This window comes from Suillus discolor, assembly GCF_016758755.1.
Source record: "Suillus discolor strain FC423 chromosome Unknown F5147scaffold_21, whole genome shotgun sequence".
In the NCBI taxonomy this organism is placed as follows: domain Eukaryota; kingdom Fungi; phylum Basidiomycota; class Agaricomycetes; order Boletales; family Suillaceae; genus Suillus; species Suillus discolor.
In genome coordinates, this window is record NW_024541268.1 from 412,970 (window position 1) to 435,980 (window position 23,011).

The 23,011-nt window shown below is 48.2% G+C and overlaps 11 protein-coding genes across 11 annotated transcripts; 6 read left to right on the top strand and 5 right to left on the bottom strand.

The window, feature by feature from the left end:
* Positions 1 to 34: 34 nt before the first annotated feature.
* Positions 35 to 1,365, bottom strand: F5147DRAFT_690256 (Alpha/Beta hydrolase protein). Its single transcript, XM_041437042.1, has 2 exons — positions 644 to 1,365; positions 35 to 590 (listed from the first exon to the last, which is right to left on the bottom strand). Exons 1-2 carry the CDS (start codon positions 1,230 to 1,232, stop codon positions 166 to 168), a joined length of 1,014 nt encoding a protein of 337 aa, XP_041294025.1. The 5' UTR covers positions 1,233 to 1,365; the 3' UTR covers positions 35 to 165.
* A 3,193-nt stretch (positions 1,366 to 4,558) lies between these two features.
* F5147DRAFT_690259 (uncharacterized protein) lies at positions 4,559 to 6,173 on the bottom strand. Its single transcript, XM_041437043.1, has 5 exons — positions 5,922 to 6,173; positions 5,588 to 5,872; positions 5,495 to 5,532; positions 5,127 to 5,445; positions 4,559 to 5,073 (listed from the first exon to the last, which is right to left on the bottom strand). Exons 1-5 carry the CDS (start codon positions 6,102 to 6,104, stop codon positions 4,822 to 4,824), a joined length of 1,077 nt encoding a protein of 358 aa, XP_041294026.1. The 5' UTR covers positions 6,105 to 6,173; the 3' UTR covers positions 4,559 to 4,821.
* Positions 6,174 to 6,342: 169 nt separating this feature from the next.
* On the top strand, positions 6,343 to 8,063 carry F5147DRAFT_690262 (uncharacterized protein). Its single transcript, XM_041437044.1, has 9 exons — positions 6,343 to 6,726; positions 6,774 to 6,906; positions 6,961 to 7,015; positions 7,071 to 7,148; positions 7,200 to 7,277; positions 7,329 to 7,340; positions 7,390 to 7,551; positions 7,609 to 7,746; positions 7,800 to 8,063. The coding sequence occupies exons 1-9, from the start codon at positions 6,545 to 6,547 to the stop codon at positions 7,820 to 7,822; spliced, it is 861 nt and encodes a 286-aa protein (XP_041294027.1). The 5' UTR covers positions 6,343 to 6,544; the 3' UTR covers positions 7,823 to 8,063.
* Positions 8,064 to 9,333: 1,270 nt separating this feature from the next.
* On the top strand, positions 9,334 to 9,892 carry F5147DRAFT_745294 (methionine sulfoxide reductase; the record flags this gene model as incomplete). The annotated part of the gene is made up of 4 exons (XM_041439740.1): positions 9,334 to 9,390; positions 9,450 to 9,609; positions 9,660 to 9,785; positions 9,840 to 9,892. The coding sequence occupies 4 exons, from the start codon at positions 9,334 to 9,336 to the stop codon at positions 9,890 to 9,892; spliced, it is 396 nt and encodes a 131-aa protein (XP_041294028.1).
* Positions 9,893 to 10,721: 829 nt separating this feature from the next.
* F5147DRAFT_690266 (tropomyosin) lies at positions 10,722 to 11,612 on the bottom strand. The gene is made up of 4 exons (XM_041437045.1): positions 11,514 to 11,612; positions 11,157 to 11,461; positions 11,013 to 11,103; positions 10,722 to 10,959 (listed from the first exon to the last, which is right to left on the bottom strand). Exons 1-4 carry the CDS (start codon positions 11,529 to 11,531, stop codon positions 10,888 to 10,890), a joined length of 486 nt encoding a protein of 161 aa, XP_041294029.1. The 5' UTR covers positions 11,532 to 11,612; the 3' UTR covers positions 10,722 to 10,887.
* A 76-nt stretch (positions 11,613 to 11,688) lies between these two features.
* On the top strand, positions 11,689 to 14,023 carry F5147DRAFT_690269 (uncharacterized protein). Its single transcript, XM_041437046.1, has 11 exons — positions 11,689 to 11,844; positions 11,900 to 11,927; positions 11,985 to 12,079; positions 12,146 to 12,303; positions 12,470 to 12,635; positions 12,697 to 12,868; positions 12,920 to 13,247; positions 13,297 to 13,386; positions 13,440 to 13,523; positions 13,577 to 13,708; positions 13,769 to 14,023. Exons 1-11 carry the CDS (start codon positions 11,820 to 11,822, stop codon positions 13,847 to 13,849), a joined length of 1,359 nt encoding a protein of 452 aa, XP_041294030.1. The 5' UTR covers positions 11,689 to 11,819; the 3' UTR covers positions 13,850 to 14,023.
* On the bottom strand, positions 13,931 to 16,238 carry F5147DRAFT_690272 (P-loop containing nucleoside triphosphate hydrolase protein). The gene is made up of 10 exons (XM_041437047.1): positions 16,118 to 16,238; positions 16,011 to 16,056; positions 15,836 to 15,922; positions 15,736 to 15,783; positions 15,040 to 15,684; positions 14,755 to 14,987; positions 14,588 to 14,703; positions 14,384 to 14,529; positions 14,262 to 14,332; positions 13,931 to 14,206 (listed from the first exon to the last, which is right to left on the bottom strand). The coding sequence occupies exons 1-10, from the start codon at positions 16,175 to 16,177 to the stop codon at positions 14,030 to 14,032; spliced, it is 1,629 nt and encodes a 542-aa protein (XP_041294031.1). The 5' UTR covers positions 16,178 to 16,238; the 3' UTR covers positions 13,931 to 14,029.
* Positions 16,239 to 16,304: 66 nt separating this feature from the next.
* F5147DRAFT_690276 (ribosomal protein L21-like protein) lies at positions 16,305 to 16,922 on the top strand. The gene is made up of 2 exons (XM_041437048.1): positions 16,305 to 16,405; positions 16,456 to 16,922. Exons 1-2 carry the CDS (start codon positions 16,357 to 16,359, stop codon positions 16,875 to 16,877), a joined length of 471 nt encoding a protein of 156 aa, XP_041294032.1. The 5' UTR covers positions 16,305 to 16,356; the 3' UTR covers positions 16,878 to 16,922.
* A 23-nt stretch (positions 16,923 to 16,945) lies between these two features.
* On the bottom strand, positions 16,946 to 19,805 carry F5147DRAFT_137174 (uncharacterized protein). Its single transcript, XM_041428225.1, has 10 exons — positions 19,769 to 19,805; positions 19,636 to 19,714; positions 19,563 to 19,582; positions 19,444 to 19,506; positions 19,282 to 19,391; positions 18,915 to 19,230; positions 18,625 to 18,858; positions 17,911 to 18,570; positions 17,722 to 17,859; positions 16,946 to 17,666 (listed from the first exon to the last, which is right to left on the bottom strand). The coding sequence occupies exons 1-10, from the start codon at positions 19,772 to 19,774 to the stop codon at positions 16,977 to 16,979; spliced, it is 2,316 nt and encodes a 771-aa protein (XP_041294033.1). The 5' UTR covers positions 19,775 to 19,805; the 3' UTR covers positions 16,946 to 16,976.
* Positions 19,806 to 19,914: 109 nt separating this feature from the next.
* Positions 19,915 to 20,996, top strand: F5147DRAFT_611240 (exoribonuclease, exosome component 4). The gene is made up of 3 exons (XM_041432434.1): positions 19,915 to 19,926; positions 19,979 to 20,262; positions 20,314 to 20,996. Exons 1-3 carry the CDS (start codon positions 19,924 to 19,926, stop codon positions 20,804 to 20,806), a joined length of 780 nt encoding a protein of 259 aa, XP_041294034.1. The 5' UTR covers positions 19,915 to 19,923; the 3' UTR covers positions 20,807 to 20,996.
* A 458-nt stretch (positions 20,997 to 21,454) lies between these two features.
* Positions 21,455 to 23,003, top strand: F5147DRAFT_690285 (uncharacterized protein; the record flags this gene model as incomplete). The annotated part of the gene is made up of 4 exons (XM_041437049.1): positions 21,455 to 21,628; positions 21,696 to 22,152; positions 22,215 to 22,340; positions 22,395 to 23,003. Coding segments are annotated over exons 1-4 (728 nt in total), but the record flags the coding sequence as incomplete, so codon positions are not given.
* Between the last annotated feature and the right edge of the window lie 8 nt (positions 23,004 to 23,011).

A 23,011-nucleotide genomic window follows, 5' to 3' on the forward strand; every position in this document is an offset into this window, starting at 1 on the left:
ATGTGTGATTAACTTGCGGGGTGTTTCACCAATGTTTCACTGAGACAGACTAGCATAGGTGCTGCTACTACTACTAAGTACAACCGAAAGTGCGCTCCACTATGCACGACCAGCAGCAGAAGGTGCAATCGGCATCAAGTTACATACACACTATTTACGATTCGCTTATTTGTATATAAAAGCTGCAAACCTGCTGAACCCATCGTCCAACTGTGGGAAGATATGAGCAAAGGTCCAACACGCATGGGGCAAATCCGCATATTCCACAATCTCAGCGACTCCGCCCGCCTTCTGGATACCACGCACAACTCTCCGCCCGCACTCGACAACACTATCAGCTGTACCGGTCAGGACCAAAGTCTTCGGCCAACTTGCAGTGAATGGAATTAGGACGCCTGATGCTAGAGGGTGATTGGCAGGGAAATTGCCTAGATATTGGGAAGCGCAGGTTTGGAAGCTTGATTGAGATATGACGTCTTGAGGTACGGAAGCGTAAGAGGCGTAAGTGAGGTCTGCGTCTGGGGAGAACATTACGATGCGTCCTGGCGCCGGGAGAGAGGATTGGGAGAGAAGGTACGTGAGGATAAGAGCTGGATGAAAGTGAGATATGAACACGAGAAGAATTTTATAAATAATTACGCACCCATGTTTCCGCCTGAACCATCGCCTGTGAAAGTGATATTCTTGGGGGCAAAGCCTTTCAAGATCAAGTGATGGTATGCAGAGAATATATCTTGTAAGCCCGCTGGAAAGAGGTTCTCGCGGGCTGTGGCGAGTCTGCGGGAAGGGACTGCGATGACGGGTGCACTGGGACCTTGTGCGCCAGGTTTCTTGCCAAATGCACGAAGCACACGAGAGAAGAATGCTATATACCTCTGCTCCGTTGGATGTCCGAAGATGTTACCGCCTCCAGGAATATGAAATATGACTTTAATGTCTTTCTTCGGCTGAGTAAATGACTGGGGAGGGGCATCGGCATAGAAGAAGACGGGAACTTGGCCCGGTTGGATGGAGGCTGAATGAATGGCAGGAGGTATCTGAGAGGAAGGGGAAGCTAATTCGCAGGAGATATACATTCCTTCGGGAATTCCTCTGGTGGGGACCTGTGCGCGCTCAGCAAGGGATTGCGCCTGGCCGAGGGTAGGCCTGGAAGAACTGATTTTTGTTCGGATGTCATGAACAGCTGCTGCTTGGGCAGGGGTCCAAGTGGGTCGAGTGAGTGGTGCAGACATTCTACCTGTGAAACATGGCACTTGGGTTAGTCTATTTTATGCAGGCTAGCACCGCTATCGTTGATAGATGATTGGATGATATCATAGGAATAGGTGTGAGTTGGGTGTAAAGACAAACAAAGGAACTATATGTACCCCGCGTAATGACAACTTTAATTTGATCATATGAAGTGACAATGAGTCATCACATCATCATGTTACCCACGATCATGCCATGGCTAGGCCATTAGCGGAAGCTTGTCCCTGCGTTTCATAGCTGGCTCACAGAATATCGCCTTCGAGCCTCTAATTTACTCGGCTATCGACGAAGTTGCACCCAGTGATAAGCAGCTAGCTTAATACGCATGTTCAAGTACAGGGGCTACGCCTAACGTAATGAATGTCCGCTGACAAGCACCCGGGCATTATCATCCCTATCATTGAATCTTGCCCTGGGCCATTCCCAGACAAGTTCTCATGAAAGCCATGGAGAAGCCCGATGTTTCGGCGACGGCTATGTTCCTTGAGTGGAGTTGCAATTTGTTGATCACATTTTCGCTACCAGGGGCGGCGTTGCCTGTCATGGGTCTTAAGGTTCGGCGGATAATCTTGTACACCATCATGCACATATGGTCATGTGAGGTTCTGTCGGCTGCATCTGCTTCCTTCCCATGTGTATTTTGTTTATCATATTGTCCAGTGGTCTACCGTTCTGCACACCAGACTGGTTATGAGTGTTCGATTTCATCGACGCTCGTTTCTTGTTTGCTCCGACCAAATTACCTCTACATTTGTTCTTTGACCCAGCAGATTTCTAATGCAGTTGTCTCCATTCTGCCACTGTCTCTTTCAGCAAATATTGTTACGGTTACGGTTCTTCTGGATCTGTATCGTCGGATCATGGAGTCAGAACAGTTGAAATTCATCACGTTGCATCATAAATTTCACCACCATCGAGGCAATATCAGAAAATCGACCATGCCAATCGACCTTGCTTCGCAAGGTAACACAGCATCTGAAGCCTAGGCCAACCTGCGAACCTCAAAACAATGGCAATTCTCGGGTTCCAGGCTCGATAGTGCGGACTAGGTCTGTGGTTCGAGCACACTCTGAGCAGCACATGAGGAAACTGTACGTGATAAGATAGTGACAGCCTCTATTGTCAATTTCCGGTGATGAAAATCAATAGGTGGATCTGCAAAAAAATGAGTCAATGAAGGCCGTTCAGGTTAGAAATCGGATCAGCGAGTTGGTCGACGGACATGGGGGACCAAGGTCCGCGGACAAACCGTGATTTTGAACATAAAAAAATGACTGAGGGTGAATGAGAATATTATCCGAACCCCCTTTGTGCTGACATGTATCCAGCTCAACTGAATTGATCCCCATTGTGCTGGCGCAATCCAGCCTAACATGGACTGGATCGGGGAAGCACATTGGTTGCAACGGCTGCTGTCAACAATCGGGCTTTCGGGTCAATTCTCATAAGGTCCCTTGATTGGATATGTGGAAGCATTGATGCAACTGCGGAAGATATAGCATGAACATGTGCGTTAAGTACCAGCATTTTGGGGGCAAAAGGGCAGTCGGGACGAAATGGACGAATAAAAGAGCATCCTTCACCTATACTACTAGGCACGAGATGCGCGCATCCATCATTGCCTACATGTGCTTGAGTAGAACGTCTTGCGTTTCAATGCTGTCAGTACTCTTGAATGAAGGGACATCATGATTATATGATCGATGTGGTCTCCCATAGTGAGGCTTGGAGACAGTGGTGGATTTTTTTCGCAGAGCTATCGCAGTTGTGCGGCTTGCCGCTTTTCTGAATTTTGTGGGTCACCTGACATTGGAGCAGGGTGGAGCGAAGGCTATGGCACGATGGGTCATGCATGATATGATGATCTACCTAACATTGGTACACAGTGGATCGGCGGGCCGGAATCTCTGACTAAACTATGGAAAGAGCCGACAGGCCCGTAGTCCTTGCCTGAGACCCTGGTCCAACGTCGTTGATGCAAGATGATTCTAGTCCTAGAGTTCCAGAAAACGTCGGTGAGGAAGCCGCATGAAATCACGTACGGAAACTCACATCTGGCTTCTTGAGGCTGATTCAGAATACCGACCTATCACTTGTGCCGCTATGTGGGGGGCCCTCCTGCCCCATGAGTTGCAATGAGAGATGGGAAATCAATGAAAGGTCAAAGAGTGCATACATCATTCCACGGTCGGGAGTGTTTCACAGTGATGGCCTATTTGAGGATAATGACATGATGTTGATGGAGCCATAGAATCTCTTGCGGCTGTCGTGACTTTTCTCGACTGAAATGGGTTGGTGTCATTGTGCTTTCGGGCCAGTTCTGACGGGTCCTTCAATTTGGGCGTAGGGAAGCTTTGATACACTTGCGGAAGATGTAGCTTGGACATGTGCACAGCATTTGGAAGGTAAAAGGCCTGTAGGGACAAAATAGACGAACGAAAGATCATTGCAATCTTCCACCTATATAGGCACGGGATGTGCGCATCCATCATGGCACGCGGCGCAGGCTTGAGTTGAATTTCTTGCATTTCAATGCTGTCAGTACTCCCGAATCATGATAATGAAAGCTCAATGATGTGATTGTCAGAGCTGAGCGCTGATGGGTCTCCCATAGTCAAGCCAGTCAGGACTCGTGTAAGTGAGACAATCGTTGAGGAACCTTATTGTGGTCGTCCTGACTTTTCTCAGCTGACATCGTTGTAAGTGCAATATTGATGGGAATGTCAGTCAGCACCTTGACGGTCAGTAAGATTAAAGAACCAGTGAGAAGATATTGTCATATATCGTGATATATAGGAAAGGACTCTGTTAGCATTAAAATATAAAGCAATGCATGAGCATGTAAAAGCACGGCAATCAGCATAATCACCAGCAAGAACTCACCAGTTCACTTATTTGAATGCATCTCGGTACGTTCCACAGCCGCACAGCGTAATCCGCAAAACCAGACGCGATGCGAGTACCATCCGGTGAGAACAAGACCGACAAAACTAAGCTAGTGTGCCCCTTCAAGGGCTCACCTAATGGCTGTCCCGTCGCTGCATTCCACACCCACACAGTGTTATCCCATGAACCAGACGCGATGCGAGCACATCTGGCAAGAACAAGACCGACAAAACTAAGCTAGTGTGCCCCTTCAAGGGCTCACGCAATGGCTGTCCTGTCGCTGCATTCCACACCCACAGTGTTATCCCACGAACCAGACGTGATGCAAGCACCATCCGGCAAGAATAGGACTGACAAAACTAAGCTGGTGTGCCCCTTCAAGGGCTCACACAATAGCTGTCCCGTCGTTGCATTCCACACCCACAGTGTTATCCCATGAACCAGACGCGATGCGAGCACCATCTGGCGAGAACAAGACTGACAAAACTGAGCTACTGTGCCACTTCAAGGGCTCACCCAATAGCTGTCCCGTCGCTGCATTCCACACCCACACAGTGTTATCCTATGAACCAGACGCGACTGATTGGACCGCGTGAGTGTGCCCCTCCAAGGGCTCACCCAACGGCTGTCCTGTCGCTGCATTCCACAGTGCATGGTAGGAGATTAGTTACAAAGAAGTCCGCTCTATGACGGCGAGGTATGCGTTGGGGGAATCCTACGTACTATGTATTGGATGCGACGGGCCCAGTGGGCCAGCAAATCAAAAAGAGACCTCTCGTCATCATGAGCCACCCGCGAACGTAATTTCCAATTACTGAGACCCTGACGCAGAACCTGGAACCGAGAAAAAACATCGTCCATGTTCGGACGTTGCGTTGGATCCGAGTGCATCATATCCGTTACCAAACCGCGCAAAAAATCCACACCTAAGTAGCACTGTTTGGCCCAAATCAGAGTGTGGAAAATGAGAAGCAACTGCTACACTTTACGTCGAGAAATGTTTCTTGGATAGCGTGCCCAAGATACCAAACATCAGTTGGGAAAGGGTTCCAAGGTTTGGTGTAGGCTTCCGCGAACTCTGGCACTCCTTTATCTCCACCATATATGGGGATTTCTAGTGGATTGGTATTGGATGCATCATATTTGCGGGAAATGCCAAAGTCGATGTAGTAATATCGTGGCGGAGACTGTGTGCGTGTGCGATGCCTAGCCGGACGTTTGAAGTCCTCGGACATATATTGGTCGCTTGGATGCCATGCGTCTATGAACATCCTGCCGTCCATCAGTATGTTCAGCTGCATGCAGTCCCTTTGCCCAGGTAATCAGACCAAGTCACTCGAGCAACTAGGTCACGTACCGGTGAGCGACGTGATGTCTGTGCATGAAGCGCAGCCCCTTCAAAGGAAAGACAAAAGATGAGTCACGATAAGTCAGTAAATCGAGACATTACCTCCAAGAGCTGGTGAATGCAGTCTACCACTTCCCCGACCGTGTCAAAACAGGGATCCGTAACTTTTCGAAGTAACGGCATGACAATTATCGCAAGATTATTGCCATCGGGCACCTCCAAAACATCGTATATTGGCACGCAATGGTTGGCTGGATCTTCGCTAAGAGGAGCGTTACAGAAATGGCGACCAATTTCTATTTCATAAGGGTGTCGCGATACGTCTATACGCTTGAGTGATACGCGAGCGCCGTCTTGAGTGCGCCGTGCATCTAGCAAAGAACGGTGCTAAAGGATGCATTGTAGTTTATTTGCATTGCTTTAGAGAAGCACTTACTCGTGGCTTGATTCCATCCTCACATTCTATGCCAACCTTCTTGGTGTTCGTCCAAGAGGGCACCCAGTCTGGACTGTAGCGGCTTCGTAGCTTGTAGCCCTTGTCTTTGAGGAAGTCATAGTGGTCCCTCCACCAAATCTCAAATTCAGAAAGATGAGAATGAGCAGCGGAGGTCAAGGCCATCCTCAGAAAACTGTCTGTATCAATTCAAACAGAAGAATATGGTCAAAGCAAGTACGCAATTCGGACCCCGGCACCTCGCGGACTTCAATTTGTTAGAAACTTACCTATATACATATTTATGTCGTAGGCTGATCAAAGCGGGCACAATAATTCATCCAGCACAATATCTGCAAAGTCCCCCGATAGGAAACCTTTATACTTCCCTAAATGACAAGTTATATATCATCGATATTTAAATCGAGGATTACATATTTTTGATTGACAACTCAAGCAAGCTCTCACTCCCAGATCTCAAGCGCCAACAGTCACCTTCGTTCACCACGGCTGGCACTGCCAGTTGCCATGTTCGCATAACCTTTCTGTGGATAAATTGACCTGTTCTCCTGGCTTTCTGAACTTTTCACCCCTTGTATATCATAACTAAGGCAGGCAGCGTGGCAATGGATCCCCCAACGACCACCACGCGGCGGAAGACAAATTATGAAAAGGGCGAGCATTATCTACGATTATCGCTGGAAACCTTGGACGAGCTTGCCAGCTTGTCGAAGCACGAGTGCCTTTCAGAAAATCAAAAAACTTCCTTCGATGAAGCTTACAGGGATGGCAAGATTCTATCCCAAGAGTAAGCTTTTCCTTCAGCCAAATGGCGTTACTCATCAATATCCGCAGGACGATAGAAATCAGAGACAAACTGTTGACACAAAAGAAATCTTTTCGCAAGTTTCTTGTTAACCTTTTCATCCGCCAGTCAAGTACGAAGCATTTTTACAAAGTCGCACATGAGAATTATTCGTCTATTAGAGTAAGTTGACTAGTCGCGTTATAGACCCCTAGAATTGCAGTTGAATTGCGACAGAGAACTTCGGATGACCTGAACAGAATATTGATTTCAGAGATTGATGCACTCTTAGGTATGCCAAAAGCCAAAAGCCAAAATACCTTTACTGACTTCAATCTGTTACCTAGTGTCAGGAAACCTCAGGTTGTCTGCACAAGGCAACGAGGCCGTTAATAAGGAGAGTCTGCCACGTAGTGTGGTAGAAGGTATGTATCATCACATCTTCTGAGAGAACACTCAACATATCTCTGATCAAGACAATCTTGGTTGGTGTGAAGATTCTCTCTTAGATGAAGAGGATGGTTCAACCAGGAGTCCGTGTGATGTAGTAGAAGGTACGTATCGTCATATCCTATGATAGAGCATCAAACTCATCTCCGATCAAGGCAATCATTCAGGTTGGTGTGAAGTTTCTGTCCCTGGCATATCTCACCTACAGCGGATCAGTCGAAGATCTTTCTTCCAACGAAGACACCCGAGACATACATCTAGATGTACATACAGAACAAGGACAAGAAGTCTTTGCGATATTGAATCGACTTGGACTCAAGCTCGATGATAATGGTGGTGGTGGTGGTGATGATGATGATGATGATGGTAGTGCCACTGGTATGTTTTCAAAATCATCACCCACGATATAACTCAACGGGATCCTTGATATCTCAGCTATACCTTCGCACTCACAAAGTAGAGCGCCATCTCCTCGCCCCAGCTTGTGCACAATCAATATTTATATCAACAAAAGCGTGGTGTCTTTTGATTCAGAATCGACAGGAGCAACATTGATTGCCGGGGCGAATGAAGGTTTGTCATGTTCGCTGCTGATGTCAACCCATGATGTTTAATGACGATGATAGGGGTTGGCTCTGGATATCAATAAGCTAACGTCTCTGTTGGATTGATGCGTTCTATATTATGTCTAGTCGGCAGTGTAACAGTAATATATTATTGATTAGGCATTCGTGGGTCTCCAGCTAGAAGATGTTGATGAGCGCGGGCACCGTATGTACTTCCAACGTCAGTTCAAACTCCGGCAATGATGTATCACACAAGTTGTCACATTAATCCCAGTTTCTATTCCGCGAGGCTAGGAAACAGCTTCATGTGTTCGTCAATTCTACGTACTCTTTTTTGAAATGGCGAATATTGTCCTTGGTGACCGGTGACTGGCGATCCATATGTCGGGCGCAGATGAATAGGTATTGGGCTTCCGAAGCAGGAACACGTGAATCACAAATTGACCTACGTATCCTATATACTACTATAACATCCGCGTTCATATTTTCGTTCTTCGTTTCAACAATCCTCTAATATTCAGCATTCCTTTCTCGCAGTCCTTCCAACCAAGACTGAGTACTGAGTTGTCTCTCCCTCGTTTCTAGTCTGAGCCTATTCACTCCTTAATTATCTTGTCGGATCCTGCGCAATGGACGGTTTCAATGAATATTCGGACCAAAATGCGGGGCAGTCTGTAACATTTGCAAAGGGACATGGGGAGTATGGAACACATGATGTAGCATTGGAGACATAGCACTTACACATCACAGATACCACAGACTTGGTCTGTGGCTCAAGTTTACCACATGGAAGCACACAGGGAAGTGTCCGTAGAGTATATACGATAACTTGAAGATAAGCTCACATATGAATCTGTTATAAGCGAGTCGAGGAATGCTGTTCAGGTTGGAAATCGAACCAGTGCGTTGGTCGGCGGAAGGGGGGAGCCAAAGGTTCGTGGATACAATGTAATTTTGGACATCCGAGTCAAAGGAGAAAAACGACAAGGACGAAATAAAATGGTATCCAGATCATCTTTATGCTGCTGCATATCCAACATCAGGCGGACTGAATTGGAGAAACAGATTGGTTGGCTGCCGTGGTCCACCAAGTGTAACGTATGTTCAAAGCCAGTAATTATGGAGCCCCTCCGTTTGGGTATGTATAGGAAAGCCTCCATGGAACTGCGGAAGATGCAGCATACACTTGCTCGTCTGGCACCACCAGTAGCAATACTTGGAGGACAAAAAGACAAGTAAAAACGAAATGGACGGTTGAATGAAAGAGTCACGTATCCTCCGCCCATGCGCGCGCAGGCTTCAACCTAGCGTTTCAATATTTGCTGGTATAATAATGGAGGTCCTCTGATTGACTTCTGCTAGTCCCGTTACGCCGTAGTAAACAACACGAACAAGTTTCACGACCCTTTTTCGGCTGGTCACCTGACGTCATTGTCAGCATATTGCCAGACGACGTACGTCCAATGTCCATATGATCGCAAAGTCTGCCAGTGGTAGTCTACTGCGGTATCACAAATATATTGCGTCTTTCACCAGCATCAGACAAGTCTTTCCTCTGACTTTCAAATCTCGTTTCCATCGATCCGCCTTCGTCATGGGAACTAACTCCAAGTCTGAAGATGAATGGCGTGCTATTTTGTCTCCACAGCAGGTATGTTCAAGCTTCAATCTACACCTTGGACATATGCTTACTCTTCGCGTCGGAGATAGTTTAGAATTCTCCGTCAGAAGGGAACGGAGGGACCCAACACAGGGGAATACAATCACCATGACACGTCAGGCGTGTATAGCTGTGCTGGCTGTGGCACACCACTATACAAGAGCAGTACGAAGTTTAACAGCGGCTGCGGATGGCCTGCTTTCTTTGATGGTAACTTATCATTTCCGGAAATCCATCTTCTCTCTCATAGTTCATCGTAGCGATCCCTGGTGCCGTTAGTAGGCATGAAGATCGGTCGATGTTTATGACGAGGACAGAGATTACCTGTACCGCATGCGGTGGTCACCTCGGGCATGTGTTCAAAGGAGAAGGATATGACACGCCAAGTACGCTCCTTTGTATCTGGAGTATTTTTGGTTTGGGCCTTACAACCTTTACAGCCGATGAACGACACTGCGTGAATTCGGTCTCACTGAACTTTAAGGAGGAATAAATTTTGGTTGCGTGAATATCATTAGAACGCAGATACAACGTGTACCATTAATGGCCGGTGATGCACTGTCGATTCCGAAATTGAGCTTATTCAGTATCTCACCTGAGGAAGAGGACATCGACAATAGTCGAATCTCCTCAAGGACAGCTTAATCTCGATAACATAGCTGAATAACGATCAGCTGAGTTATGACATACTTTGATAATAAGAATGCATGGATAAGCACAGGAGCTGTACACCTCGATAAGAACGTCCACACGGTCCCAAATACAACCTAGAGATGATAGGCCAATCTCGGAGTACTGCTGCAAATGGACGAATGAGACCCTAGATGAAGACCTAAGTATAGAGTCAGCCACAGGAAACAGAAAGGGGCCGGGCGGTGGGTATACGGGATCGAGCGTTGTATAAATGATGCGATTGAGAATCGAGAAGCACAAGGAACGATAACTGGTAAGGCGAGTGATCAAGCTAGTACCGGCTTCATCTGGTTGATGAAATTCTGCGGGAAAGGAGGGGAAAGGGTTTGACACTGACTGCCTAGTATTGCTTCACGCGGTTGTCACGCGATTGATGAAAAGATAAGTAGCAAATAATACGTCTGTTCCTGCATCGTAGTTCTGTATGTCGAGCTGAAAAAAGTCCATTTGTAATGGTCAACTGCATGAGCAGCCCCACACGGTAGTGCCAGCTGGTGATACATTGAGAAGAGGCGTGCAGTCAGGTGCCAGCTTACAACTTATGTAATCATGACTACGAACCCCCTAACGCTTCAGCATGCAGGAACTTACGAAGAACAAAGAATGTCGGATCGCGAGATCAGCCAATAGATTTGGGACAAGAATTTATTCGGTTAAATAATCAAACAATATTCCTGGTAAGAGAATTATGAGAATGTCGTGTAGAAAGGTCGTGACCACGCTGTGCAGGCTGTGGTATGAGATAGTCAAGATCGAAGCTCTATACGGAGAGCGCACGAGACATAAAGAAACAGATCACAGTGACTCCATGTTAGCAACCATGTTGTCCAGTTCTGCTTGCGACGCCTTGTACTTCTGTTGCATTTCCTGTGCAAAAGCGTCAGTTGGCATTTTCAACAGCATAGAGCACATCGAGATACCTCGAACTTCTTCTCCCATTGATCACGCTCTTGCTCGATCCGTTGAACTTGGCGTTCGAAGTGTTCTGCCTTGACGTCCACTTGTCGCAGCCTGAACAGGTAATCAGTCGTTGATAACAGAGAAAGATGGTAGCTACAACGTACTTCTCCATCGTTTCTTTCACGTTCTTCTCAGCGGCATCAAGTTCCTCCTCCAGTAGCGCAATCTTTCTCGTAAGGTTCTCGTTCGTGCTCTTCAGCGATTCTCCCTCCTCCTGTGAAGCCTTGGCTTCTGCAAGTTTCGCGTCTACCTTGTCAAGCTCCGCTTCAAGAACAGAGATCTTGTGAGACATTGAAGTAATCTCCTGATCCTTTTCAAGGATAAGTTGATCATATTTCTTGTTCTTAGCTTCTGCATCTTCGGCGCGAGTAACTGCATTGTCTGCCTCAAACCGCAGCTGGTTCATTTTCTACAAGCGCATGTTCAGTAAGATCGTATGTACGCAAACGATCGCTGCCAACCTCTTTGATCTTCTCCATTGTGTTTGATGGATGTGCAGATGGTATAGACGATGGTAGTGGTGAACGAAGAGGAAAACCGACTTGAACGGCCACTTTGCTGGGTACTGCCAATAGCCACAGTCAGCTTAAATGGGATGATACCGTGGGAAACATGAATTCGACCATAAGCACTTGCCTTTTCCAATCATGATAGGACAATTCTTGGCAATTGGAAACCAAGCTGGTTTGCTGGCGTCTCTGTTCCTTGAAGAAATACAATCAGTATCTAACGTACCCGACGACGAGCAAGAACTGTGAATCTTACAGATGAGCGCACCGGTCGCGCAAGAGGGCAAGTGGCAGGTGCTACTTTTGATCCTGAGCTTCACTGATCTCTTATATTTCAGAACTGCCGATCCTCGAGGCCGTTATCAAGTAAGTCTAGTGCGCGCTCTTATTGCTACGCGTGTAACCAACCCTTGCCCACCGCAGCATACGGAACCGGCTTACTGCCTTGAAGAGGGACCGTGCCGAGTTTATCAAGCCGTCAGATGTGAATGCCCTTTACCAGGCCGTCGTGAAACAAGGTGGATATAATTCTTTCTTTCTTCCCAAGTATTGTTTATCTCATTTTGGACATTTCTCTTCCATAGTCACAAAACTCAACGATGTCCGTGATGATAACACGACTTACAACAATCGAGTGGATACAACACTGGCCGATGTGTTCAGCCTCCTTTCCTTGTGTTATCTTACATTGGGACGAACGAAGGAATGTCCCGCTGTTTACTCACAGCTGGCCTCCATGAGGGTCAGTACTCCATCTCTCCACTATTTCGTTATGGGTGGTTTGCGCCCTGTGCTGTGGAGATCCAGCCGGCTATTATCTACCGCATTCCATTCCATTCTGTCTCCATATCATCACACATGCGTCTACTGTATGAAGATCCGTACTGATTGTTATTTGTCACGCACAGCAATTACTCAGTCATATGGAAGAATCAGGAGTCTACAATGAATCAGACCTGGCCCCTTTCCAGCGGAGACTAAGCGAGCTACGTCACATAGTACAACAAGATGCCGAGAGTAGTAAACACCCCGAAGCTATGATAAAGCTCCTGGAGCGCCAGTTTAATGAATGTGGTGCGCTTTCATCTCCCAATATCCTTTCTGAAGTCGCTTAATGAATGCTGCGGCTCTAAAGATGTTATCATGCGATCACTCGAAAGTTCTCTGTCGGTGCTCTCAGTAGAGCTGGTTCCCATTCATGAACGCCTCGTCACGATTCGGAGACAACTAGTTGCGCTGGCTGCCAAAGAGGGTTCACACAAAGCCGAAATAAAGTCTCTGGCTGAGGAACTGCGCAAGATCGATTCGTGAGTGCGCCATCAACTAGTCTACATCTTTTGTCTTTATCACCTTCACAGAAAACGTGTCGACGGGAAATTCCTTGGCCCAGGAGGAATTATGCCAGCTTCTCAAGCACTTTGCACATCCCTCATCGAGGAATGCTTCGACATTCTCCAGCAAATTAAAGCGCAGGACGAGTCGAAGAACGTAGCATCTTCTCTGAAGCCCATCCACGACCGCCTGAACCAGCTGCGTGCAGAACTGGAGAACCTTGTCCTCACGCACAGATGGAGTCTCCGTGAGACAGATCTTTATAATTATTCGATGAGCCTGCACGAGATCGACAAGATGCGTATTGATGGCAAGTTTGTCGATACAGAGGGTAATAGGCCACCAGGACAGTATGTGAGTGGTGTTTGTACCTGTCAATGTGCAACTATTCATACATGTGCAGGTCCTACTGTACTTGCTGAGACGGTGTTATGGTCTTATCTACCGTCTATTATCGTCGAGCGAGCCGGTATCGGAGGAACTTATCCCCATCGTGTGTCTTTCTCCCATCTGCCCTCGATTCTGATTCTCATACATTGCATGCAGGCCAATAAACTCTCCACAGTGAAGAAGTGTCTTAATGAAGTATACAAATTTGGTGGTCCGTTTACGCCCCGGGACCTCTACCCCGTGAGTTTCCGGTCCTTTGATTCTTTTGGTGTCAGGGAGTTCATTTTTCATAGTATCAACTGGCACTGCACCAGATCGACTCCATGCGGAAAGACGGCAGATTCGTGGGCGTAGGTGGAAATATTCCCGAAGGACAGGGTATCGTCATGGCACACCTGAACGAGTGTCATGAACTACTAGAGATGGTGCGTCTTGGTCTTGTCATACTTCCTAGAACAGTAATGCTGACGAAGCACGTAATCTAGCTCAAGGAGTCCATGGGCGAAAACGAGGATGATCAAGATTATGACGATGAAGATGAGACCGAGACGGAAGTCGCAGAATGAGGTTAATTACAACTCTGCCGAATTCGATGTACCCCACTTATAGGCCTTGTATCTCACCATGCTGCTGACTTATATACAATATTACAATCGCGCTGCGAAAATAATCATGGTATTCGCGATAGGACTTTAGTGCGTGTCCATTACAACGGAAACCGGGGTAGATACACAAGAATATCTAGTCTACGAGGAGGTAAACGACGAGACGTGGTCCTCAACGACCTTCTTAATTTTAGCCTCCATCTCGGGGGTAACATTGCCAGTTGCAATCTCTTCCAGAAGCGCACTTTGGGTAGCAGTCAAATGTGAACGGAATTCAGCTTCCCATGAAGTGATTTTGTCGACGGGGATGGAGTCAAGCTGCATTATAGAGATTAGCGAGCGGCAGGCGAGGCTTGGAAGATAGGTTACGCACGAGACCGTTGACACCAGCATAGATAATGGGCACCTGGATCTCAGTAGGCAAGGGTTGGTATTGGCCTTGCTCTTTTAAAAAGCATTAGCTATATTTTTAGATCATCGAACGCAGTTGCTTACTAAGGAGCTCGGTCAAACGAGCACCACGGGAGAGGAGAAAACGTGTTGAAGCATCGAGATCTGAACCGAATTGGGCGAAGGCAGCGACTTCACGGTATTGAGCAAGGTACAGCTTAAGAGAACCAGCGAACTTCTTCATGATCTTCCTATAGGTGGAAAGAATTGGGTTAAGGATAATATACGAACACCGTAAAAGGTACGAACGTTTGGGCAGCAGAACCAACACGAGACACGGAGAGACCGACGTTAATGGCGGGACGGACACCACGGAAGAACAGCTCAGCCTCCAAGAAGATTTGGCCATCAGTGATCGAGATGACCTATATGCGAGATGGGGATCAATAAATGTGCAAGACTGGGCAATCACGCACGTTGGTAGGAATGTAAGCGGAGACATCACCACCTTGAGTCTCAATAATGGGGAGTGCAGTGAGGGATCCACCACCGAATTTGTCGCTCATCTTGGCAGCGCGCTCAAGGAGACGGGAGTGAAGGTAGAAGACGTCACCAGGGTAAGCCTCACGACCGGGGGGACGACGGAGGAGGAGAGACATTTGACGGTAAGCAACGGCCTGCTTCGACAAGTCATCATAGATAATGAGGGCTAACATAGTACTCAGTACCGAGTTTACCCGAAGAAGCGAATAATAGCATACCATGCTTGCCATTGTCACGGAACCACTCGCCCATTGCACAACCAGAGAAGGGCGCAAGGTACTGCAGGGGAGCAGCCTCTGAGGCGGTAGCAGCAACAATAATGGTGTACTTCATTGCGTCGTTTTCCTCGAGGGTCTTGACTAGCTGGGCGACAGTGGAACGCTTCTGGCCGACAGCAACGTAAACACAGTAGAGCTTTTTGTCCTCATCCTTGCCATCATTCCATCGCTTCTGGTTGAGAATGGTGTCGATTGCTACGGCAGTCTTTCCGGTTTGACGGTCACCAATGATAAGCTCACGCTGACCACGACCAATGGGCACCATGGCGTCAATAGGCTTGAGACCGGTCATCATAGGCTGGTTGACCGAACGACGGGGCAAGATACCGGGAGCCTTAAGAGAGGCACGTCTCCGCTCGGCAGCCTCAATGGGACCCTTTCCGTCAATTGGGTTACCGAGAGCGTCGACGACACGACCAAGAAGACCTGGGCCAACGGGAACATCGACAATCTGACCAGTACGCTTGACGGTGTCGCCCTCCTTGATGAGACGATCGTTACCGAAGATGGAGACACCGACATTGTCAGCTTCCAAGTTGAGACACATGCCGCGGACACCAGACGAGAATTCCACCATCTCCTCGGCTGCGAACAAGGTTATTTGCACGGAAAGAATGGTCGAGAATCACGGCTTACCCTGGACATTTTTAAGACCCCAGACACGTCCAATACCGTCACCGACGCCTGCGGATATTATGAGACCAACAGACTAGAAATGACCACCGCGACTACGCACTCAAGACACGGCCAGTCTCCTCAACGTTACCACTGATAGCAGTACCAGCAATACGGGACTCCAGTATTGAAGACACCTCGGATGCAGCTGTTTAAGACACGCAATGCGACAAATAACACCGGAAAGTTCCAATACACGTTAAACACAGTAGGATACGCCGCACAGAAGCACGCACCAGGCTTTGCGGTAGCATATGACCGAGAGGCAAGTGCAACAACATTCTAAACATAAAAAAGTTGTATGAGCACGAAATTGAGTAGAAAAAAGCGGCAAAAGCAGGACCTTGGGGGCAGCAGCAAAGGCAGCTCTGCGCGCCGAGTTCTGGAGAGCGATTCTGTGCATTGTCGCGACAGGAATGAGTTGAATGGGAAGGAATGAGCAGAGTCGATGTTAAAGGAATTTCTCGGAACAGGCTTAATTTAAATCTCCGACTAAACCGGCTCTCCGTGTCACGGTGTCACGCAGTCACGTAGTCTTTACTTGAAGACAACTGCTGGTTGCCTGCTGGTCTTCATTTCGCCATGGCGAGTTGGCAAATTCGCAGCTGGCTATCAAATAATCTAAGACGCGGTCGGTCATTTTTTTTACATATTGGTAGTGCTTTCTGATACGATTTCTAGTGGCGTCATGTTCGGTGTCAACACAGGCAGCGCTCCCGAAAAATACTAGTGCCGCGTTTTCTCTTATCCGTTCCCAACCCTCGCAATACATTGTCGCATCTCTCGCAGGACGTAAATATCTCCTCGCACCCAAGGACTTACTCACAGTCCCACATCTGAAAGATGTACGCGTTGGCGACGTGTTGGCGTTGCAGGATATACATGAAGTTGGCTCACGGGATTACACCCTTCGCGGTGATCCTGTAATATCCTCAAGTCGCGTCAAGGTTGATGCTACCGTCGTCGAGCATACCAAGGGTAAAATGGAGGTGGTGTTCAAGAAGAAGCGTAGAAAAGGTTACCAGAAGACGATCAAGAACAAGCATCCATACACTCGTCTGCGTATAGGCTCCATTGAGTTCTCTGATCCTTCGAATCCATAGCATTAGTCCGAGCATTATAATATTTTTGTTTTCTAATCAGCCAAACCATCACGCACGAGAAAACTGAAGTTAGTCAATATTAAAGCCAGTGGATAAGTATCATATCTCCCCTTCTTCAGGCGTTTCTGCCCTCCGGGATCGTTCTCCACGCTCCTCTCTAAAATCTACATCAGGATCGTAACGAGCACGCTTTTCAGCGCGTTCACTATGTGCCCTATCAGAGCCCCGCTTCCGTTCTCTACTCTGTTCTGTTTTTTCCCCTGCAACATCTTCCTCATCCCCGTATGGCGGTGCATCAGTCCGACTATAACCACGTTCCCTTGAACCTTTCCTACGCTTGCGCTCATCCCTTCCGTCCCGCTCGTCTCGGGTATGCCGTTTGTGCTCGCGATCCCTGTCCCTATCTCTGTCTCTTTCCCTGTCCTTCTCCCTATCACGTTCACGTTCACGGTCCTTTTCCCGCTCACGCTCGCCATGCCCATCCTTGTCACGGCCATGGTACCCATCGTGGTCCTCACGGTGGTGGTGTCTGGAGCTCCTGTCCCGCTCACGATCTCGCTCGCGGTCTCGCTCTCTGTCACGGTCATCGCGCCGGTCACGGTCACGATCCCGTTCACGTTCGCGCTCAGGCTCCTTACGACGTCTACTCGTCGTTGAAGCACCATCCTCCGACGGAGCCTCGCGTAGTCGTTCCTTTTGCCTCTTCACAAACTTGGCAAAGGCTGAACGTCGACTCTCATCATCGTCTAGGGCCTTGTACTCTGGGAGGTTCTCGATGAAGGGAACAGCCTGCATAAGGATTAAATTAATATCTGATGTCAAGGGAAGGCCACGAAAGACGCACAGCTTCATAGGACAATGTGATGTCAAGCGGCTCGGGAAGCTTCTTCATCGCGTAGCGAAGATCATCTTGTAGGTGCCTCTGCCTTCTCTCTGTGCGGCGCTTCTCTTCATTCTGCTTCTTCACGACTTGATCGTGGACCTACCAGACTCATAAGCACTCTCGTCATTTACACACAGAAAAGTAACACACCGTGTCGTACACCTCGCGCAAATCATCCTCCCCGAGCTTGCCTACGCTGTCAGGGTCCCTCCTTACGCGAGCCTTGAACTCTTCGAATGTCGTCTGTACGGCCACCACGCTCACGGATTCTTTATCCTTATCGTTCTTCACTACGTCCATGACATTGGGGTCATCGCCACGCCTGGCACACTCCTCAGCAATAGCGATCTTAGCATCGAGTCTCTGGTCAAGTGCGTCGACAGCATCCCAGAAAAGTTCCAAGGGATTCGATCCAGGCTTGCCGAGCATATTGAGGTATCGCTGATCAGAAGCAAAAGTTGGGTAAACATGACGCCATTTGCTGCGCGCCTTGATTTTTCCAGTAGCCACAAGATCCTGCAGCAATCCCCTGAACGCCTCTCTGGCTTTGCGCTCCTCACGTGTCTTCTCAACTTGTGCGCGGCGCATGTGCTCCTCAAACTCACGTTCTTTGACACGCGAGTAATCTTCGAATGCAAGGAGGATGTCTAGCGTAGGAAGCTTGCGCAGCTCAGAATCAGCTTGCCAGTCGGGGGACTCGGTAACCATTTCGTGGGCCTTGCGCCAACGTGTGAGGACATTCACATCGAGTTCTTTGAAAAGAGACACGACTTTGGAGATTGCGCGCGTACGCGCAGCACGGGTTTCTTGCTGTGGATGTGAGTCAGGTTGTATTCATGATCAGGAGAATAAACAAGAACGCACCACTTCGCGCTGCTTGAGCTCTGCGACGTACTCCTCAAATATGAGCTTTCGCTCAGCCTCGATACGAGCTAGTTGCCAGATGGGATGCTGCGAGAACAATTTATCCGCAGTAGCGAATGTAGTGTAATGAAACACATTCGGATTGCCCTTGAGCATGTTACGAATAGCTGGGCGGAGCTTTGAAAGCCGTGCTTCACGCTCTTCTTCTTCCTTCTGACGCAAACCGTCTGTGTACTGGACATACCACGACAATTAAGTAATACAATATACCGTGAACGAAGGAAACGCACCTTCTGCCAAGTTGCTTTCTTCTCAGCTAAAGAGTTCAAAGCCTTGTACAATGGATCCGTGATGATGGTACGCATAGTCTGGTCCCATGTCCAGTCCGCATCGACGCCCGCCTTGCGCAAGAGATGCATAAAAGCTTTCTCACCCTCCTCAAAGGTGGCAAAACCATTGTGAGGAATGGTAGGGTCATCCGGAAGGTTCGGCCGTGCGGGAAGAACGCCTGTGTTACTGAAGGGGAGCGAGGCAGAGCCTGCGGTGGCTACGGTGCCGTCAGGCTGCGCTGGGGCTGTCGCAGCATGAATTGGAGCAGACGAAGTGCTGTGATTAAACAGTAAGGAGAAAGGGCAAAGAAATAGGCTAAGGACATACGGAATGGAACCAGCGACGACAAGTTGGCTGTTTTGTTTCTCCTTCTCGACTTTTTCAAGGAGCAGGAGCAGCTCGTCTGGCATGTCCCATTTTGATTCTTTTGATTCGGTCTGTTCAAGTAGATTAGATACTGATGAGAAATATCTTCATCGTTGGACGCACATTGTAATAATACTTTCTGCCTCCGGAGAAGTATTCTTTCCATTTTGTCTCCCCGAGAGCTTTCTGGAGGGACAGGTTATTATGAGTACACGGTTAGAGGGGGAAAAATGTTAAATCACCTCAAATGGAGTCTTCAAGTCTAAACAATTCACAATTAGCGCAGGACAGGACAGACAAAACTTCGATGCGCACCGTCTGGCTTCTCCCAGACACTTTCACGAGTGCCAGTATTGAACCAGTATGTCCTTCCTTCTGGATTTCGATGTTCAGTCTATCCCACCTAGTCAGTATCCTTTCTACGAGAAGCGATGGCGACGAAACTTACCCACATACTTTGCAAAATGGCAAGCTATCGACCAAAGTAATATTTGATCTCATACCAAGTTCTTCAAAGTCCGACTCGCGTGATTAGTCATCACACAGGCGCTTAAAGTGGCTATTCCGCCACCTAGACCACACGTATTACCTAAGTGACCAACCATGGTGCGCCCATTTACTGAATCCCAACATAGCCCTCCCACCCATTCATATCCAGTCATCCCGTATCGAACTACTTAATGCTGGTCTTCTTCGCAGCGACGGTCGCAGACCGTATGAACTACGAACACTAGCCATCAACTTCGCACCACAAGGAACAGCAGATGGCAGCGTCACCTACTCACATGGCCTCACTCAAGTACGCGTCTCAGTCCTCGGTCCACACGAATCAAAATCAGGAACAAGACGCGAAACATTCCACGATCGTGCAACACTAAACGTCGAAGTCCAACTTGCTCCTTTTGGCGTCGGTGAACGAAGAAGAAGAGGCAGAGGCGACAAGTAAATATATCACCTATACCAACACTTTATTACATCGCTAATACCACTCAGGCGTCTCCTCGAACTCGCAGCATCAATCAAAAGCACATTCGAACCAGTCGTACAAACCCATCTCTATCCACGCAGCACAATCGATATCTTTATACATGTCCTCCAGCTCGATGGCGGCCTCCTCCCCGCTTGCATAAATGCCTCCACGCTCGCTCTAGCAGCCGCAGGCATCCCCCTCTTTGACTTTGTCTGCGCCATCGGCGGCGGCGTGCATGGCACCCAACCCTTACTTGATCTAACTACAGTCGAAGAAAATGATGTTCCGAGCGTCGTGGTAGGGGTGATGCCTCGTACAGGACGCGTGACGCTCGTCCAGATGGAGACCAGGTTGCATATGGATCGCTTTGAGGAGGTGTTTAAAGTTGCGTGTGATGCAGGTAAGGTATTATGGAGTGAGATGAGGGATGCTCTCAGGGAACGGACGGGGGATTTGGTGGATAAACTTGGGGCCGGACCCGGAATGGTTGTGGCGAAGGAGACTGAAGAGACGTAGGATTGATGCTAACTGTAGCTAGCGGCTTCGGTTATGTACGAAGGCTCGATTTGTAGCAACACCACTCTCTCTAATACCATCGATCATCATCATGACCAGCACTAGCGTTCAGTCTGAAATCAAGGTGGTGTGGATCCTCGACACCGACTTGTACAAGGCCTGTATCACAGTAGCCTGTTTTCGACAGCTCAAGTTCACGCGCGATCCTCATCTGTGAATTACAGCGTACCGCAAAGAACGTTAACGTTACAAATAACTATACGACGACTATCTGTAAGTAGGAGCTTGTGATTAGAGATACTTGATTTCAGATAACGAATGACAGGCCCACTAGTCCTGACACGGACAGCACAGCACGGAGCATTTGATCCCGCGGAACCAATTCGCGTCCACCCCCACGTGCGTGCTCCACCTGCACGATCTTTGTGTCTCTAGTTACAACACTACACGCAGAGATTTATCTTTCATGTCGTACGCTAGCTTGTAATTAAAGTACCACTATGGATTCAATACAGATGCAGGCAACAGTGCATCAATGGAAGCCCACAATCCCCTAGAATTGTACTATCACGGATAACGCGGATACTTCAATTCTTTATCTGCTGTAGGAAGACTACTTCGTTCCGCAAATTAACTCATGTGGTCACGAATTCGAAGTAATTCAGAATTTAGTACCAATTTCATTATTCATACGCCGCTTCATTATGGTCAGGCGAGCTCACAGAAGGCGGCTAGACCTTATTGGGTGTGCAGTATAAAGACCCTTCATGCGTGATCGTTTTCCCTAACGTTGAACCTGTCGCGATCATCTATCATGTCCAGGTAAGATGTGTCAAGTGTTTATTTATCTAGAAATGTTGCATGAAACGGAAGCTGAATTTTCCCATAGTTCCCAATTCCCAGCTCAATCTGCGTCTCCTCTCGGTAAACTCGGTGTCGAGGCTGCCCTCGAGGCTGCTGCAGACCCATCCATCACGCCAAAGCCCAAGATCTTCGATGAGTTCGCGCTAACCGACCGCGTTGGGCTTGTCTCCGGCGGAAATAGGGGCCTTGGCTTGGAGATGGCTCTTGCATGTTGCGAGGCTGGTGCACGTGTCGTATATTGCTTCGATCTCCCAGAAAAGCCATCAGATGAATGGATCGCAAGCAGAGATTACGTCGTCAAGCTAGGGAATAACTCGCGGCTGGAGTATTTCAGCGAGACCGTCACTGATCAGCAGGCGCTTTGGAAAAAGACAGAGGAAATTGGTGATAAAGAGGGAAGAATGGACTTTTGCATCGCTGCGGCTGGTATTCTCAGGTCACCCATAGACTGTCTGGAATACCCGGCAGAGGAGTACAGAGAGGTGGGTGATTATTGACTAGTTGCTTTCCACCGACAGTTTTTGAAATCAACCCCGATGTGAAGGTCCTGGATGTCAACGCCAGTGGTGTCCTCTTCACTGCGCAGGCTGCTGGCAGACAGATGTTGCGATTCGGACGCGGTGGCAGTATTATTCTTATCGCATCAATGTCAGGCAGTGTCACTAACAGGGTGCGCATCTCCCAAAAACTGCTATGGTCATGTTTGCATGCTGACCCTGTATAGGGCCACGCCTGGGTATCGTACAACACCTCCAAATCAGCTGTCCTGCAGATGGCTCGTAGCATGGCTTGCGAGCTTGGCGAAAAGAAGATTCGCGTCAACTCGTTGTCTCCAGGATATATGTACACCAGGTTTGTCTCGCGATTAATTGCATTGCAAGCTAAATCATGATGGCTGTGATAGTATGACTACAGCATATCTGGACAAACAACCGGGCCTTCTCGATGTGTGGTCTAATATGAACCCTCTGGGTCGACTTGGACGCCCTAACGAGTTGCGCGGTGTAGTGACGTGGTTGGCATCTGATGCATCGACATTCTGTACGGGTAGCGAGTGCGTCGACTTCCTTGTATTTCTTTGCTTAGCAGTGAAGCTAACTGTAAAATTCGCAGTATTGTCGTCAGCGGTGGTCTTCACTCCTGGTAATGGAGCACTCGAGGAAGAAGGGCGAGTCCGTCCAATCATGAGGTCCATCATGACCCGCCTCGCATGTGTACATTGTACTTAAATTGAAGAAAATGTGTTACATAGACCAAAATTTCAAAGCAGAAAGCCATATCCATGGGACGTTTACACTTGACCTACATGTTATACCACAATCACGATTCCTCTGCTACTGT

Coding starts and splice junctions, on each gene's coding strand:
- F5147DRAFT_690256 (XM_041437042.1), bottom strand. CDS start 1,232: ATGTCTGCACCACTCACTCGACCCACTTGGACCCCTGCCCAAGCAGCA. Junction 591..643: donor TGGTTCAGGCGGAAACATGG/GTGCGTAATTAT, acceptor ACTTTCATCCAG/CTCTTATCCTCACGTACCTT.
- F5147DRAFT_690259 (XM_041437043.1), bottom strand. CDS start 6,104: ATGGCCTTGACCTCCGCTGCTCATTCTCATCTTTCTGAATTTGAGATT. Junction 5,873..5,921: donor AGGATGGAATCAAGCCACGA/GTAAGTGCTTCT, acceptor TGCATCCTTTAG/CACCGTTCTTTGCTAGATGC. Junction 5,446..5,494: donor AGACATCACGTCGCTCACCG/GTACGTGACCTA, acceptor ACCTGGGCAAAG/GGACTGCATGCAGCTGAACA.
- F5147DRAFT_690262 (XM_041437044.1), top strand. CDS start 6,545: ATGGATCCCCCAACGACCACCACGCGGCGGAAGACAAATTATGAAAAG. Junction 6,907..6,960: donor AGAATTATTCGTCTATTAGA/GTAAGTTGACTA, acceptor GAATTGCGACAG/AGAACTTCGGATGACCTGAA. Junction 7,747..7,799: donor GATTGCCGGGGCGAATGAAG/GTTTGTCATGTT, acceptor TGACGATGATAG/GGGTTGGCTCTGGATATCAA.
- F5147DRAFT_690266 (XM_041437045.1), bottom strand. Junction 11,104..11,156: donor GTGAAAGAAACGATGGAGAA/GTACGTTGTAGC, acceptor TTACCTGTTCAG/GCTGCGACAAGTGGACGTCA. Junction 10,960..11,012: donor AATGGGAGAAGAAGTTCGAG/GTATCTCGATGT, acceptor GCTTTTGCACAG/GAAATGCAACAGAAGTACAA.
- F5147DRAFT_690269 (XM_041437046.1), top strand. CDS start 11,820: ATGAGCGCACCGGTCGCGCAAGAGG. Junction 11,928..11,984: donor ATCCTCGAGGCCGTTATCAA/GTAAGTCTAGTG, acceptor TGCCCACCGCAG/CATACGGAACCGGCTTACTG. Junction 12,304..12,469: donor CACAGCTGGCCTCCATGAGG/GTCAGTACTCCA, acceptor TGTCACGCACAG/CAATTACTCAGTCATATGGA.
- F5147DRAFT_690272 (XM_041437047.1), bottom strand. CDS start 16,177: ATGCACAGAATCGCTCTCCAGAACTCGGCGCGCAGAGCTGCCTTTGCT. Junction 16,057..16,117: donor CCTTTGCTGCTGCCCCCAAG/GTCCTGCTTTTG, acceptor TTTTATGTTTAG/AATGTTGTTGCACTTGCCTC. Junction 14,207..14,261: donor ATGCTGGTGTCAACGGTCTC/GTGCGTAACCTA, acceptor TCTATAATGCAG/CTTGACTCCATCCCCGTCGA.
- F5147DRAFT_690276 (XM_041437048.1), top strand. CDS start 16,357: ATGGCGAGTTGGCAAATTCGCAGCTGGCTATCAAATAATCTAAGACGC. Junction 16,406..16,455: donor ATCAAATAATCTAAGACGCG/GTCGGTCATTTT, acceptor TACGATTTCTAG/TGGCGTCATGTTCGGTGTCA.
- F5147DRAFT_137174 (XM_041428225.1), bottom strand. Junction 19,392..19,443: donor GCAGAAAGTATTATTACAAT/GTGCGTCCAACG, acceptor CTACTTGAACAG/ACCGAATCAAAAGAATCAAA. Junction 18,859..18,914: donor AGAAAGCAACTTGGCAGAAG/GTGCGTTTCCTT, acceptor TGGTATGTCCAG/TACACAGACGGTTTGCGTCA.
- F5147DRAFT_611240 (XM_041432434.1), top strand. Junction 20,263..20,313: donor AGAAGAGGCAGAGGCGACAA/GTAAATATATCA, acceptor AATACCACTCAG/GCGTCTCCTCGAACTCGCAG.